The 15,657-nt window shown below is 42.5% G+C and overlaps 5 protein-coding genes across 5 annotated transcripts; 4 read left to right on the top strand and 1 right to left on the bottom strand.

Moving 5' to 3' along the window:
- Positions 1 to 272: 272 nt before the first annotated feature.
- On the bottom strand, positions 273 to 3,315 carry IL334_002009 (uncharacterized protein; the record flags this gene model as incomplete). Its single annotated transcript, XM_062933756.1, has 13 exons — positions 273 to 485; positions 673 to 810; positions 993 to 1,055; positions 1,137 to 1,199; positions 1,269 to 1,368; positions 1,447 to 1,854; positions 1,970 to 2,092; positions 2,177 to 2,209; positions 2,284 to 2,349; positions 2,423 to 2,485; positions 2,559 to 2,708; positions 2,785 to 3,235; positions 3,300 to 3,315. The coding sequence occupies 13 exons, from the start codon at positions 3,313 to 3,315 to the stop codon at positions 273 to 275; spliced, it is 1,887 nt and encodes a 628-aa protein (XP_062789807.1).
- A 372-nt stretch (positions 3,316 to 3,687) lies between these two features.
- Positions 3,688 to 6,213, top strand: IL334_002010 (uncharacterized protein; the record flags this gene model as incomplete). The annotated part of the gene is made up of 8 exons (XM_062933757.1): positions 3,688 to 3,882; positions 3,996 to 4,061; positions 4,118 to 4,418; positions 4,518 to 4,870; positions 4,950 to 5,068; positions 5,139 to 5,479; positions 5,577 to 5,819; positions 5,891 to 6,213. The coding sequence occupies 8 exons, from the start codon at positions 3,688 to 3,690 to the stop codon at positions 6,211 to 6,213; spliced, it is 1,941 nt and encodes a 646-aa protein (XP_062789808.1).
- A 690-nt stretch (positions 6,214 to 6,903) lies between these two features.
- IL334_002011 (uncharacterized protein) lies at positions 6,904 to 7,749 on the top strand (the record flags this gene model as incomplete). The annotated part of the gene is made up of 2 exons (XM_062933758.1): positions 6,904 to 7,028; positions 7,113 to 7,749. The coding sequence occupies 2 exons, from the start codon at positions 6,904 to 6,906 to the stop codon at positions 7,747 to 7,749; spliced, it is 762 nt and encodes a 253-aa protein (XP_062789809.1).
- A 1,469-nt stretch (positions 7,750 to 9,218) lies between these two features.
- IL334_002012 (uncharacterized protein) lies at positions 9,219 to 9,779 on the top strand (the record flags this gene model as incomplete). Its single annotated transcript, XM_062933759.1, has 4 exons — positions 9,219 to 9,230; positions 9,412 to 9,477; positions 9,565 to 9,664; positions 9,745 to 9,779. The coding sequence occupies 4 exons, from the start codon at positions 9,219 to 9,221 to the stop codon at positions 9,777 to 9,779; spliced, it is 213 nt and encodes a 70-aa protein (XP_062789810.1).
- Positions 9,780 to 12,530: 2,751 nt separating this feature from the next.
- IL334_002013 (uncharacterized protein) lies at positions 12,531 to 15,280 on the top strand (the record flags this gene model as incomplete). Its single annotated transcript, XM_062933760.1, has 3 exons — positions 12,531 to 13,040; positions 13,104 to 13,604; positions 13,670 to 15,280. The coding sequence occupies 3 exons, from the start codon at positions 12,531 to 12,533 to the stop codon at positions 15,278 to 15,280; spliced, it is 2,622 nt and encodes an 873-aa protein (XP_062789811.1).
- Between the last annotated feature and the right edge of the window lie 377 nt (positions 15,281 to 15,657).

Here is a 15,657-nt window from a genome sequence, read left to right on the forward strand (position 1 = left end):
AGGATTCCATGCATCCTTCTTTTCAGTATATTACAACATGATATGCTTAGCTGAACAAGGTACAACTTGATCGTATATATACCACGATCTGAATAATTAACCCATTCGTTCTTTTGCCGGTATTATGCCAATCTGTTCTTGAAGGGATGAAATTGACAATCACACTACAGTATAGCTGAAAAGAATGACCTCCAGCGTCGCAGATTTGCGTTACCTCCTAAAGTCCCTTACGACCAATCACTATCATTTTTCATTGACGGTGATGTACTGCATCATGATTCTTCCTGTATATCTCCTTGTTCGGATTTTGTTTCGTGTACCCTTCCTTCCCACTCCTCGTTGTTATTTATTCTCCATTCCCATTCATTTAACCTATCTTCATCCCAAGTCTTATCTTTCAGTTCATATTCTTGATCTTTCAAGATATGCTCATTTGGGAATGGCGAATGTGACGAATGGTTGGATAAAGTATGTGGTAGGTATTCCTATTTGGGTCACGTTGAAATGAGTCACGATGAAATGTTTTCGTTAGCATTTGATATATATATATAAGTTGTATGTAGGTGGTAACGTTAGCAGCGAAAAAGGGTTGTTCAACCTTTCTTTTCTTGGGGTGAGACGGGTGGGTGGCAATATCAAAAAAATAAACCCCAAATTGGAATAAAAACTCACATTATATACAGGATGAATGTAATCTGGATCATACGAATATCTCTTTCCATATCCCAATTTCTTCATTAATCCAGTGGGTGCATTTCGAATCTGTAGTGGTACACCAGGTAATGGTGGTTGCTGACATAAAGCTTCCGCCTAACATTGTTTCAATTTGGGATACTGCAGATCAGCATGATCATCTTGTCATTTTATTCATCGGAAGACGCAGGTTAAGGATTAGGATTAGGATTAGGATTAGGATTAGGATTGATGGATCGTGATATTGATATTGCGGGAATACGGAATACGAAATGAAACGACCATCTTCTTTGACTCACCCTTTTGTAAGCTGTATAGGATCGGGTGGATTTAGGCGCTTCAGCGAGATATGCTACGCAATGCTAATAAAGAAAAGCTTAGCTGCCTTTTGTCTTCTGCTTGGCATTTTTACCAGAAATAGGACACATTATCGGTTCACTCACGGCTAGATTGATTCGACATTCAGGTAGTCCAATAACTTGACAAGCTTGATACGTTGCCATTGCCTATATTCAGAATTACGTTAGATCATTGCATTGTATTCTAAGAGGAAGGCGAGATAGTCTGATACGGACCAGTGGTAAAGCTTTAGGATCAGCTAATCCAATATCTTCACTTGACATTACAATTAATCTCCTTGCTATATATAATGGATCTTCACCACCAGTTATCATCCTAAATGACTCGAACAACCTGAATTAGCTTTCAATTGGGGTTTCGGACCTCGACCTCAGTCGAATAGATTGGACCCACCTGGCTAACCAATACATTGCGGCACTGCCATCAGAACCTCTTAAACATTTATGTAAAGCTGAAATCATATCATAACGTTCCTCGCCACTTCTATCGTACCCTTTTCTCAATCCCCTTCTTACTGAATCCATAAGTTCTTCGTCCCTTTTCTTTTGAATTTCAGATTCATCATGAGGATCTTGAGATTCAAGTTGTGTCTCAGAGAGTATTGTTTGTCTTGGAGCTTGACATACTTTCAAGGCTAATTCTAATCCGTTCAATGCCTGTCTGGCATCGCCATCTGCGACGTCCGCTAAGAATGGGATAAGATCAGGAGGAAGGTGTGGTAATGGTTTAGGTAATGATGCTAGAGCGTTCTGTAGAATCTCTTGCAATGATTCAGGTGTATGAGGGGAAAGTGTGAATACTCTAGGTTCGATTGTTAGCATATCCTGTTCATAAGGTGGTGGCGTATGTGTCGCAGAGGTCAGGCATAATGGGGAATCAGGACTTGGAAATAATCGCATGGAGTAAGCCAACTTACTGACAACGACTTAGTAAAGCTCCATTTACTTTGAAAGAGGGATTTTCAGTGGTAGCGCCAATAAGTTGTACCCAGCCATTTTCGACATATGGTAAAAACAGATCTTGTTGAGACTTGTTAAACCTATCACAATATTTCAGGTATATCAGCTCGATGTTTTTCTAGCAGGAAAAAGGAAAAAAAGTCAAGTCGCTGTACTTGACTGACCGATGTATTTCATCAACCATCAATATCGTTCTTCTATCACCATTTTACATATATTCAGCATTTTTTTCATTTGTTCTTGGTGCGTATTTGGGTGATTTTCCACTTACCTTCCTGTCAATCTGAGCGAATTCTTAGCTTGCTCAAACACTTGTCTGACATCTGATGTACCAGAACTAAGCACGAATTGATTGTTCATTGTAAGCTTGAAACATAATCTACACGAGTCGGAGGAGGTCCTAGCTTTACCTTGTAGCTGATAGTTCTTTGAATTCCGCATCAGCCGTTTTCGCTATTAGCCTAGCTAAAGTTCTGATATATAAACCCATCGATATCAGCTCTTTGACTTGACCCATCTATCAGAACATGAGGTACATAAGCTCACGTCTTTCCGCACCCTGGAGGCCCCCACAATACACAGCTTCCAACACCTTGTCCAGCTTCTATCCTTGCACGAAGAAGCGATCCAGGTCCTACTAAATCCGCTTGACCTATATAAGTTGATAATGTTGTTGGACGAGAACGTTCCGCTAGTCTATCACGATACATTCAGGTCTCTTTCTAGATCAGAGTTTTGACTCATGGATACATAGACATGAATTATCACTTACGGTTGATTGGCAGTTAAAGGATTCAGTCTCTGCTTCTTTTCTCGATTCATACCGCTTCCTATCACAAATTCCACTTTCTCTTCTTGCTGATTATCGGTCTCGTTCTCTTGCGAAGATTTCCTTTTGCCGGTCCCTGTACCTGTGGACGTGGTAGAAGAGCCGAAGATAGGAGCTACATTATGACCTGAAGACCGTCGCCTTTTCAATCCAGTTTTATTATTATTACCAGTCGGAGTATTCTCAACTAGACTGATCACTTCTTTCAGCTCGGGTGATTCATGAGACGTGCGTAGTTTACTTTGAGTACCACTGGATGAGACTGGTCTTACGGTAGAGCTGATGATTGGTCTGGATCCAGAAGAAGAGAAAGAAGGGGATCCACGACATTGTAAATCCAGATGAAGGTTTATATCTGTCTCCGGAACGAGAATGGAACATATTGGACATTCCACTGTCATAGTGTATTCAGGTCAGCTTACTGAGCGTGAGATACTTTATTACATAGTGAAGCTCACCTCTTCCAGGTGCCATGTTGTGTCAACCCCTTCTTCAGCAACACAGGGCGATATCTTACTCGAGGAAAGTTCATGATACCATCTTTTGTTGTTGTTTCATCCAGAGAATACCTTTCCCCTCCACTTTTCAGAGATGACGTAAATCCAGAGATTGACCGGTGAGCCTGAAAAAGACGCATGTGTGTATATAAGCCATGTTCCCGTATATATATCAGGCTGATTCGTCTCTAACCGGCATCCAAAGAATTCCCGATCGTATTTTTGTAATTTTGAAACAACGACAATAACTCAACGTTTAATGGAAAAAGAGGATCTGTAATCAGGTCATCAACTTGGTATCATCTTAATACTCCTGACTGAAGCTCATTTGCTCAGTTTCAAAGTGACAATGTCATCACCCGCTTCCCCTTCTGCTTCCAGCACGAAGCGTAAAACGCCTGCACCGAACGAAACAGATGAAGATGGATTCACTAAAGTACCTACAAAAGAGGAAAGGAGGAAGATGAGAAAAGTCAATAAGCATCGACCAGGATTTCAATATAATACAAACGAATTCAGGTATGGTAAGAAAGTCGGTATTGCAGTGAGTCCCCGCTTCTCTTCTTTGATTAGAGATCTGAGAAAGAAGAGCTATATAAGGTGTCTTTTCGCTCATATTATATGAGCTAGAGCTAATTCTTTCGATGTCTCTCATAGCATGTGAGGGATTTAGTAATGTATATCGTTGCTGAAAGTAACAAACCGCAATGGATACAAATCGAGGTAAGCTAGGTATATTGACTGATCTGTCGACAAAGATGATTGACTGTATAGTATAGCATAAATCATTCATCAAACATACAGTCTTGCTATTTGTCCCTGGACTTCTCCCTTCCCATCTAGGCTTGGACCAAATACCAACCATCGCTTCTATGCCATTCTCGACTACACCATCTGAATCAAGCTCGAGCTCATCAACACCTAGAGTACCTGTAATCCCTAAATTATTCACTTATGCTTGTCCAACTAGAGCACCTGGAGATGATAGGAAATTGCATTCAGTATTGAATAGTTTATTGATGAGTCCTATACCAGATTCATTGAAGAAGCAAAAGGAGAAAGAAGCTAAACAATTAGCTGGTGAGTGAATACCTATGATTATGTCTCGCTTTCTCAGTCACTCTCGACGACATTGACCATCGTTTCTCGGCTGACTTGATCACGCTTAAATGATAATAGAAGCAGCAGCATCATCAGATACACCACCGTTCCTATTCCTACTTACACCACATCAAATGATAGATAATGATTATCCAATACCATCATATATCTCTCCATCTGATTCACCAATTATACCAGGATTAGACTTGTCGACTTTACCTCCAAGTTTAGCGGCCGCTTTATCGGGTCCTATAGGTGGACCAGGTGATGTCCATCTGGATATAGGTTTAGGAGGAAGTACAACGTCCATGGGGAATTCATCGAATGGGAAAAAAGGGAATAGAAGGGAAGATGCGTGGGTTGAATCTCCCCAAGCTAAAGGTCCTCCAGAAGATGGTAAATGGCCTATATTAGCTATGGATTGTGAAATGGTATGTTGGAAATTATTGGAATTGTGGTGATCGTAAGGAGCGCTTAGCTGATTTGAAGGCATTTGGTACTTGTTTTTAGGTCTTATCAGAGGATGGTCAGGAGTTGGCTAGAGTATCTATCATAGATTACGAAACTGATGAGAATATATTCGATGAATTGGTCAAACCCCCAAAGGAAATAATAGATTTTAGAACTCAGTAAGTTTTTTACTTTACCAATCATACCCTTGATGCAAGTAAGATGGAAAGCTGAAACACCCAATTTTAGGTGGTCAGGTATAACACCTGAAAAACTCATACATGCTACTCATACATTATCTTCGATTCAATCAGCTTTAATAACTGGACCGAATCCGATCATTACACCTCATACAATCTTATTAGGTCATTCATTAGAATGTGATTTGATCGCATTGAGAATCAAACATCCTTTATGTATAGATACAGCTTTAGTATATAAACATCCCAGAGGTCCACCGTTCAAAGCTGGTCTGAAATGGTTGGCTCAAAGATGGTTGAAAAGGGAAATCCAAGCGAGTGAAAAAGGTCATGATTCAGAAGAAGACGCTAGGACTTGTAATGATCTATTGAAAATGAAGATGATTCATGGTGAGTGATGAGAAGCTATTTCTGAGAGTTTCCATCTTGATACGTGCTCGTTATTCTGATATATCACTGATGCCCTCTACTGTTCTGGTCACGATAGGTCCAGACTTTGGGAACGCTTTAGAAAACATGGAACCTCTATTCGAAAGGTTGAATCGAAATAAACCACCTAAAACATCCGCTTACGTAGACTATGGTAATCCCCGATCATCATATGGCTCAAAAGCCACCACTGCCATTAGGTGTTCTACAGACGATGAGATAGTAGAGAAGATATTGGAGAATGTAGAGGGACATGATCTGGTATTCGGAAGAATGATGGAGTTAGCCAATGTCCAAGGATGTAAGTGATACCTCTTCTCGAGAATGGGCTATTATCGAGTAATCTGACAAATCCGCTGTGTCGATTCATAGGGAACGATAGAGGGATCAATGTGGCCGATTTCGACTCATCAGAAATCGATAATGCTTTGAGTCGATTTTCGGATAGGTTATCTCAATTACATGAATCATTGCCCACAAATACTGCTCTAGTGGTAGTCACAGGACATTCAAGTCCTTTACCTATGCTCAGGTTAACTCAACGTAGACAAAAATGGGAAAGGTTAGTCAAGACTTTAGGTGGAACAGATCAGATTCCAAAAGAAGACAGATGGATGACGGAAGATGAAAGAGAATTGGAAAGAGCTGTGGGTGAAGCAAGAGAAGGAATGGCTTTTTTCTGTGTCAAAGGTTGAAACCTCAATTGGGGATTGAGTTTTCTATCACTTCTTGATCGGTATACCGAATTCATGATTGATGAATCTATAACTTCGTCAGCTGGGTAGCTTGGATGGATTTTTAACGATAATTGATGAATATGCATTATGTTTATGTATTCTGAATATCCTGAGTCTTTGGCGGATCATCCGAATCTTGATAGAGCTGACTGGTACTAGTTGTCCAAGAGTCCTTCTCGTTGCATTTTACTCGTCTTATGCTAGAGAACCAGTCCTTGACCGCACTTTATGCAACCTTTGATATATCGCTCCACAGCCTATAGTACAGGAAAGAAGACTCGTGGTCCGGACGCGTATCGTCATATCCTTCGAATACAGACAACAGAAGACAAAACTCCTCGATTGTTTGTTTCTGGTTTCGAGAGGGGATGGGGGAGAAAGGCGACAGGTGACCTCGTCACTGTAACAATGTCAATCCTTTATCTTATATAGAAGTCATTCCTTTCATGTTGCTCAACGACTTCTTCTTCCTTATAACCGGAAGACATCTGTCGGTCATGCTATTGCTCTTGCAACCCGTCAACGAAAGATATAAAAGGGCTCATAAAGTTCTCATAAGATCCCCGTTTCTCCACTTTATTACCCAAATCTTCCATCACACAAACCCCCAACCACGGACTGACGTACCTACCCGGCCGTTGAATACCAATGACCAGTCACCAGCGCAGTTTCAAACGACAAATCAATAACGCTACAGTACAAACCGGAATGGGCAACTGGGAAAGAGACACGTTAAATCCCACGACGCTCAACGGCCTTACGGAAGAACAAAAGTCAGCCAGAACTGGACTGCATGAGCAATGGGAGGCTTTGATAGATTAACATGCTGCCTTAAAGGTCGATTTGGAACATAACAGAGAAGAGTTGGATAGATTAAGTTCTCCCAGGGTGGAAAAACGAGATCAAAGCAGAAGTTTGAAAGGATCTGGTCAGTCTAGTAAAGTGGAAGAGACGGATAAAGAATGCAAAGAGATCGAAATATCAAGAGAAGTTTTAAGGAGTAGAAGCGATGTTATCCGAGATCGACGGTCAACTATTGATGATGAGCTGAGGGAGCTTCGTTCCAAAATACTTCACTTTGATGGAAATGTCACTCGTTCTACTGAACCTGGCCCGTGTCTTACTCCCGTCGTCACCACGACCAATGACGAAGACCCAGACGCCTTCGAAGGGAACGTCACTCAGCCTCAAGGATCGCCAACACTGCCCACGGCAACATCACCTTCAGACGCTGCCCCTGATTTGGCCAGAGGAAGCAGGAACACCTCTGCGCAGAGTTCAAGAGCTAGTGAACTCGATCAGAACGGCGCAGAACGTGATTCTGGAGGGGGCGTTGTAACCTTTGGTAACACTGATTACCCTTCGGTCGTGGGATCTAACCGGTATGGAAGCCAAGAGGCGACCCACCAGGGTACCCAAAGGGGTGATAAGAGCAAATGGAAGGGCCTCGTTCGTAGATTCAAACCTTGGTCGCATGAAAGTTCGAGGAGTTGATCGACTTCAGGTCTTGCTTTTCTCAATGCCTTTACAGTCCTTCAAGTGAAGTTTCACACTCTGAAATGTAAATAGCGCCATATACGTTATTTTGATAGGTATTTTGTCAATTTAGTACTGTCAATTAATCATTGTCATTCCGTTCATTTATGCAGTTTCTCGTGGTCGAATTTACCTTGACATGATGTACAGAATGGCGAAACTTGATTATATGATGTCGACAGACACAGAGGCCTAATCTAATTGCAATGCGTCTGCAACGCTCCTACTGCTCATGCCCCTGTCTGTCTCTCAATACATGACAATCTGATATCGTATAGTTGCCTAGATCAGAGTTGTAGAGATCGACCGCACGACGCTGGCTTGAACTCAATAGTAAGTAAGTCATCTCATTGTGTCAGCTGTCGCATCCATCATGTTTATGAACGGTGGTGACATGAGCGTTCTTGAGCGTTGTCCTTCCTGCCCATTGACATTACGCTGGCCATCTCGTAACGAGTGATCTCAAGCTTTGAAATGTTACCCCCCAACCCAGATTATTGACCATTTCGACGTGTAAGTACGTGATAGCACCGCCAATACCATGCCTGCCCCCACCCGTTGCACAAAGTACAGGGGTGACTGACTGATGTATCGGAAATTGACTCCGGCGTAGGACCTGTAGTTGGGATGATCAATGCCGGAAACAGTCGGCCATCTTCTCCCCCATCCCACAGGAATAAGTAACTTAGTGACGAAACGGCCTGCCCTATGCCGAATTCTGCAGACGCTCTCAGATCCCATCCCAAACGTCACACTCCTATTGTGTACGTGAACGACATGACGTAACTGATCGACCTTATCTCTCATTTCATTCGGTCTTATCAGGCAGGCAAAAGGCTTGAGACGAAACCAACTGAAATGTGAAATTAGGTTCTCTCCGACGTGTTTGGATGGGTTAAAACTATAAATAATGGTGCATAGCCCCGTATGACGTAGTTGATGGCGAATGAATGAATGAATGGAATCAAACTAGTAACCTTTTAGTGCGTTATGGGGGGTTTGAGTGACTGAGAGGGACTAACCATTCCAATTCATAACTATGAGAAAATACCGGATTAGGGAATCAAGGGACAGTAAGGGGGAAAGGAGTATGACGACATTGTGGTTTATCTCGTAAAGGATTGAATGAGCTTTAGGAATCCCTTGCCTACTGTTATGCATTTCGTTGGTGGTGTGTGTGTTTGATGCGTCATACTACTATCAAACAAAGTTACTCATTCTGGCGTGATTACACGTACGTGGAAGCTACCAGTGTTTGTTTATGCACAATTTCCTCCCCACATACAAAATAAACAAAGGTATATAAACCCCTCTCCTTTCATTTAATTCTTATCTTTCTTCTTTCTTCTCTTCTTCATCCACACGAATTCAACTTTCTCACTTTAACTACTTTTCAACCCCAAACCAAACCAAACAAATCAATCACAATGTCCGACGTTGTAAGTACTATAATCACTTCACTTCTTATCATCCGTCTTGATTGCCACTTCACCCCTCTCGATATCAATCTTCCTTCTTCCTTCCTCGACAATCCCCCCTTTCATCCTTCTCATGTCTCCTCGCCTGTACACCTTTGTCATCCCGTATACAATGCTTAACGCTGACTTACCTTTCTTGTAGGGCCGAGAATCCCTCACTGATAAAGTTACCTCCGCTGCTAAGCCCGACTCCGAGAAGTCGTACATCGTGAGTTGACATCGTTTCTTGACTTCTTTGATACTTCCTATATATTACCAAGAGTACCGTTGACGTGGTCGGCGCCCGACATCGCAGGAGCAAGCCACAGACTATGTCAAGGGCACGCTCGACTCCGCTGCCTCTGTTGTCCAACCTCAACAAGAGAAATCTACCACCCAAAAGGTCGGAGATGCTCGTGAGTAACAGTTTTTCTGGCAATCTAATCTGATTAGAATTAGTGGTGAGACATTTTACTGACTGAGACTTCTCACGCAGTTACCGGTGACAACCGAAACAAGGACGTCGCATAATTTTCCTCGCTTACAATCAATCTATTAGAGTGATACAGATGGCTTGGTCTTTATATATGGTCTCTTATAGCATTTAGCGAAGAAGAAATGAATATAGTTTAAGAAGATTATTTCGCTGTCGCGTCCGTTCGTTACTGACCATACACTGATTTTAAACCGAGTGTTGGGTCAAAATAACGTGGATAGCCCTTGATTGACGTTCTAATTCTCGCTGCTTTGGCTTACACGTCGCGAAAGCAAACAAGTCACCAATGCACCTACCCTTTTCTAACAATCAGGTCTCCAACGACAGCCGGTCTATCTGGACCGAATCTGCAAGCGTCACTGGTATCAGTGCCAAACAACTGGCATCATGATCAACAAGTATACGATCACACCTGCTATCCCGAAAACCATTATAACGACCCCTTTCACGACCCCTTTCAAAGTACAGCTATCATCTGACCAAAATTGTAAAATCATCTGGTGTGAACAAGTTGAATGACAAGTGAGCTCGTAAGGATTCAGACTTTGCCAAACTCTCTTTACTCTTGGACTAAAATCAGCGATGTTTTGAATCCACAGCTGTACCAACATCGTTGAGTTACTTGACATTCACGGAATAAGTTTTGATAATGAAAGTATGTGGAATACCAAAGGTTCCTCTCGATCAACCACAAATATACAGATCATAGAGGGGTCAAGTGATCATTTCATCCTTCTGAATATGGAACAGAAGGATATTTTTCGACTCATTTCCGAATTTGTTTATTTATAATTAAGGAGAAGTCAGGTCTGGTTCAAATTCTCAAATTTCATCCGCGTGTCTCTGTTCACAGCCCTTCATCCCTCGAGTCGGTTGATTGAACTGCTGTTGATGTTAATAGTATTCCCTTTAAACGATATACTAGGTGATCAATGTATTGTAATTTACTATACCATTTAACTGGAAATCACATATTTCGAGTACGTTTCATTATCGATTCGAAAAAGTTAAGCGGGAAGCGCATATGAGCAATAGATCATCTCTGGTAATACTCCTTAACTATGCTTTCCCATACGAATAAGATCCGTAGATTACGGAGGCCCTATTGCATCAATCTTACTCAGCAGATGATGATCTGGATCTTCAAGGATATCTTCGTTAAGAAGGCATTCGTAGTCTCTTCTTTGCCTTTTGAGATTAGTCACTAGGCAATTAGTAAGAGTGGTATTGTCGATCCCCAAAAAAGTTCCGCTGCGACCGACGGTCTTGTAATACCTACTGTCAATGAGATCTATGTAGATGTTCATTCAACTGAAGATAGCCCTGTAGATCTTTCTTCCCACACAGTGAACATACTCGACCAGACGATTACGTTTTCATTTGATAATTGAAGGTGAAGGAGATTAGTAATTCTCCCGGCGGTGAAAAAAGTTTGCATTATCAGCTGCGACTGTGTATATGATTATTATACATATAGCATCCGAAGATCATGTACCCTCAAGACCAACACGCTTACATCCCACATTGCTTTGCCGAATGCAAGACTGCATGCAGGCTTCTACTTGAACGATGTCTCAATTGATCGTATGCATACGTCGCTTCCGCTGTCGCTTGAGCTACGGAATTGTGATACGGAATGACCGAAGGCCGCTTCCGAACACGGTCCCCGAGTATTTTTATTTTGTTAACTTGTGGAATCTCCTTATAAATCCCGGCGGCCACCGTTGTAAACAAAAAGTTTCCGGGACTCAATCAAGTTGAATTTATTCACTTATGGTACGACCTTGTTTGTATGTTTTTTTTTAACAAGGTTACTCAAAGGAAGTACTGCGTTCATCGGACGATGATTCTATAGGCATCAGAATACCATTTTTCACTTGTTGATCAATCATCTCTCTCTCTTTCTATCATCTTCTCTCTGTCTCTCTTGCATTATTCCACTCTTTCATCACAAACAACCAGTTTTAATTCGGGTATCCGGTCTCTCCCAAACCAAATAACAAAGCTCGGTCTCAGTTTTTCTCTCCACTTTTTCGGCATCCGTGAAGTTAGTAGTGTAGTTATATTTTACGCTTAAACGTCATACAAGCGGCCTTCGCCCGACAGTAACCATAATAATATAAATAATCAATAATAATTTAACTTATTTACTACCAAGCCCAGACCTTCCTTCCCATTTAAAGCCAAGACCAAGTCTCAAATCTCACGTACGAGTGATACTCTCTACACATCGAGTCGTCAGATTCCAATACCAACCAAAATCAGACTAATCCAACCTAAGGATCAGTTCAGATCATAATAATAATCAGCATCATTCATCAGAACCTTTATTTGCGCGTTTTAGAAAATCCGATTCGAGGTAAAACTGAAACTGCGGAAATCAAGTCTCTATTTAGAAAGTATGTATGTATGGACTTTGAGAAAATATCAACAGCACCACCACCCAGTAATACGAGACTGAAAACCTTTCTCGGGCACGGGGATCTTGTTACCTTTCTTGTCTGATACATCCCAACCTTAAAGCTCGATTACATAGGTTCACTCACATAGGACACACGAACCCCCATACACAACCCTCCCCCCAACCTCAATTCCAAAAGGAGAGGCAACACAAACGTATTCATACTCCACTCCTTTGAACCTCTCCCTCTCCCTTTCTTCTTCGTACAAAATCAAGTATTGTTCGCTGGATCGACAATCTCATATCTCACAACAATAACAGCAATACCATACGATCCACCACTTCTACTACTCACACCGCCGACACAGCATTCAACACCACCACAATGCCGTTCCTGGAATCATTTCCAAACTTCAAAGGTCTTACAAATAGTATGAACCCACTCAATTTCTTCACCAGTGAACAATCTCCTATCAACACCCCACCAACATCTGCAGAAGCTGGACCTGGACCTTCCACAGCTGCTAATCTGCAAGTTCGAAATTCAGCTTCGAATGTGGTCTCAACTGGATCACCCGACCCACTCGGTAAACCCATAACTTCCCCTCGTCAAACTTCCTTCTCTGACACTCCTACACCTATTCGACCTTCTCTCAAGCATACAAACACTTCCATTTCCACTTCTACATCTCCAAGTTCATCAGATTCAGGAGATAGCACGGCTAGACGTAGAGTCTCGGGAACAAATATATCTATCGCCGAACCTGAAATCTTTGAAAGGAGGAGAACACCTAAGAAAAGAGGTCCAAGACCACCAAGCGAAGCAAGTGGTATGACAAACGTCAGTGGCGTGGATAGTGAAGGAAGGATGAGAAGGAAGAAAAAGCCCCTTGACGTGAGTTCATCCATATCCTGTCCATATCTCGCATTTACTGATTCAACTTCATCTTCATTTCAGACTTACATCATCGTCAAACCTCCACCCACGTCTGCGAAGAACCCATTGAACCTTCAAATCCAACTTGTTGTCAAATCGAACAGACGAGGTCGATCTGCGTCAGGCATGTCAAGTCGTTCAAACTCACTGGCAGGAGAAGGATTAATCTCCTCAGCTTCAACATCACCAGCAGCTCAAGTTGTCGATCTCCCAGCAACAGAAGAATCAGACGATACCTCGGGTCAAGAGATCATGAACACACCTAGTACAGCACCGCTCACTTCACCCGCAGCCGAAAAAGGTTTACCAGCATCACCAAAGTCATCATCAACAGAGTCGGACAACGGTAATGGCCTCAAAAGATCTTCTTCACTTAGATCAAGTATATCAACATCAACAGCTGCTACAGGTAGCAGTGCAGCATCGGGTAAAAGGATAGAGCCAATGTTCAATTTGGCCGTGCATAATGTAATGCAGCCTACCGTCGTGACAGATGCTGCAACAGATGTCAAAGTAGCCAAAGTGAGTTCAATTGGGTTTGGCAACTACTTTGGCAACTACATTGCTGATCGCCTTTAATTCTTTAGTTTCACAAACGTAACCTTGACATCTCTGGAGTCGGTATTCTCGAACCCTCAGAAGTCTGGGCTCCAGCAACCAGTTCCTCTAGTCCGTTTGCCCCGGCCACACGCACTTCCACAGAAGACGGCAGTGCACCTCGACAACGACCTCTATCAATGGTCTCTCTCACTTCACCAATATCACCTATCTTGAGTCGCTCAGACGACGGGAAGAACGGTATTCGGACCTCTTTAGATCTCAAAGGGTTCAAGTTCCAGAGCAAACCTGATGGACAAGAGAGCAAGACTCGTCAATTCTTTGGCAGAGTATTCAAGAAGAAGACATCAATGGGAGATCTTGGTGCGGGAAGAAAAAAGACCAGTCCCTCAGCTTCTTTCTCATCTTTCGATGCTCCACAAACAGCTATTTCCCCTTCCCAAGAATTCGCAGGCTCAGATACGCTGCATCCTAATATGGCCGTAGCAAAATTAGCTACCCCTAGTAATGGTGATATTGCCACTGCTGGAGTTGGGGCTCCTACATTTGGTACTGCGCCTTTGGTTATACGACGTCGATCATCAGGGGCCATGATAACCGCTGATGGAGCTGTAACCGGGCTCTCTTCTCATGTCGATCACGAACCTACAGCAATCCAGATGGAAAGATGCCAATCACTACCTATCATCCCTACCAATCGACCAATTGGATACACCTGGACTGTGAAGAAATGGGCCAAAAAGAACGAAGAAGGATGGGCAGCTCATCTCTTAGCAGCTGCCAATGCAGGATTGGAGATCGTAGGCGGGAGTGCTAGTACCGAAGATCAAAGTGAGGTCGTATTTGAATGGGTCAAATTGAAAGTACCTTCAAACGCTGCTGGCGATGAAATTCTAAGGAGATACTCCACCACAGGAGCGATCTCTAACTCTAGGGCGAGAAGTAAAACAAGGCCTGCATCTATCGCACCTTCCACAATCAACGCTGGTGTCACAAACCTGAATTCACCCAATCAATCTAGAACATCATTGACACTTCAATTACCAAAAGGAAAAGATGGCTCATCTCCTTATCCACCATCATCACCTAATCCTAATCACTTTTCATCGAATCAAAACTCACCGCTCAACTCACCTAGATTAGATGGTAGACCCGAACCTGTCCGACGTATATCTTCATCACTCTCACCATCTAGGAGACCTTCTTCCACAAACGTTGACCTTAATAACAACAGCAATGTGGATATTGAGACTGCAAGTACATTACAGGGTGAAGCATCCGCCGATGAAGGTATGGATTCCGATCCTGAAGATTCTGAAACACCTTGGACTTGTTCTGTCTGGGTTAAGAAAACTGGTCAAAGACAGTTATTGGGTACTCTGACACCCGCACCACATCATCCTAAAGTTGTAGGAATATTGAAAATCGCTCAATCGTTGGATGCAGTTTCGTTGACTGATGTTCAACCCAAATTCGGTCAACAGAATAAAGAAGCTGCGATGAAAAGAGTCAAAGACAACGTCGCTTTATCAGAAGAAAATCTGAAAGATGTTGTTTGTGTCACGGCGATGTGGTTGGTAGCGAGAGAAGAGTTCAATGGTTTGGGTAAGAAGAAAGGAAGAAGAGGTACTCAGGGGTAGTTGGGACCTAGCACTATATATGTCCGGTATGCCCAACTGTGATAAGGGGTTTAACTTCGGCATGTTCGCACGATACTGTGTATGACACTTGTGTTACTTGTTGTACATGATTCCATATGCATATACAATGGATTTTTTGCTTCTTTCGATCGTTGTTTCGATTATTCGGGACGATTTAGCAGAGACGATTTCGCAGCGATTCGCAACATCAACTTTTTACCTGTAATTTCAGGCACTGCTGCATTTGAAACTCGTCAATAACATCGTCCATGGTTTGTTCGGCTTGATTACTCGTAGTTGTTCATTGCTGTTTCTCTACCCCTATCTATTACTCATTCAAGAGTTTTGCTTGCGCTTGTGCTTGTGCTGGATCGATC

The sequence above is a fragment of the Kwoniella shivajii genome, chromosome 2 (assembly GCF_035658355.1).
Source record: "Kwoniella shivajii chromosome 2, complete sequence".
Lineage (NCBI taxonomy): Eukaryota > Fungi > Basidiomycota > Tremellomycetes > Tremellales > Cryptococcaceae > Kwoniella > Kwoniella shivajii.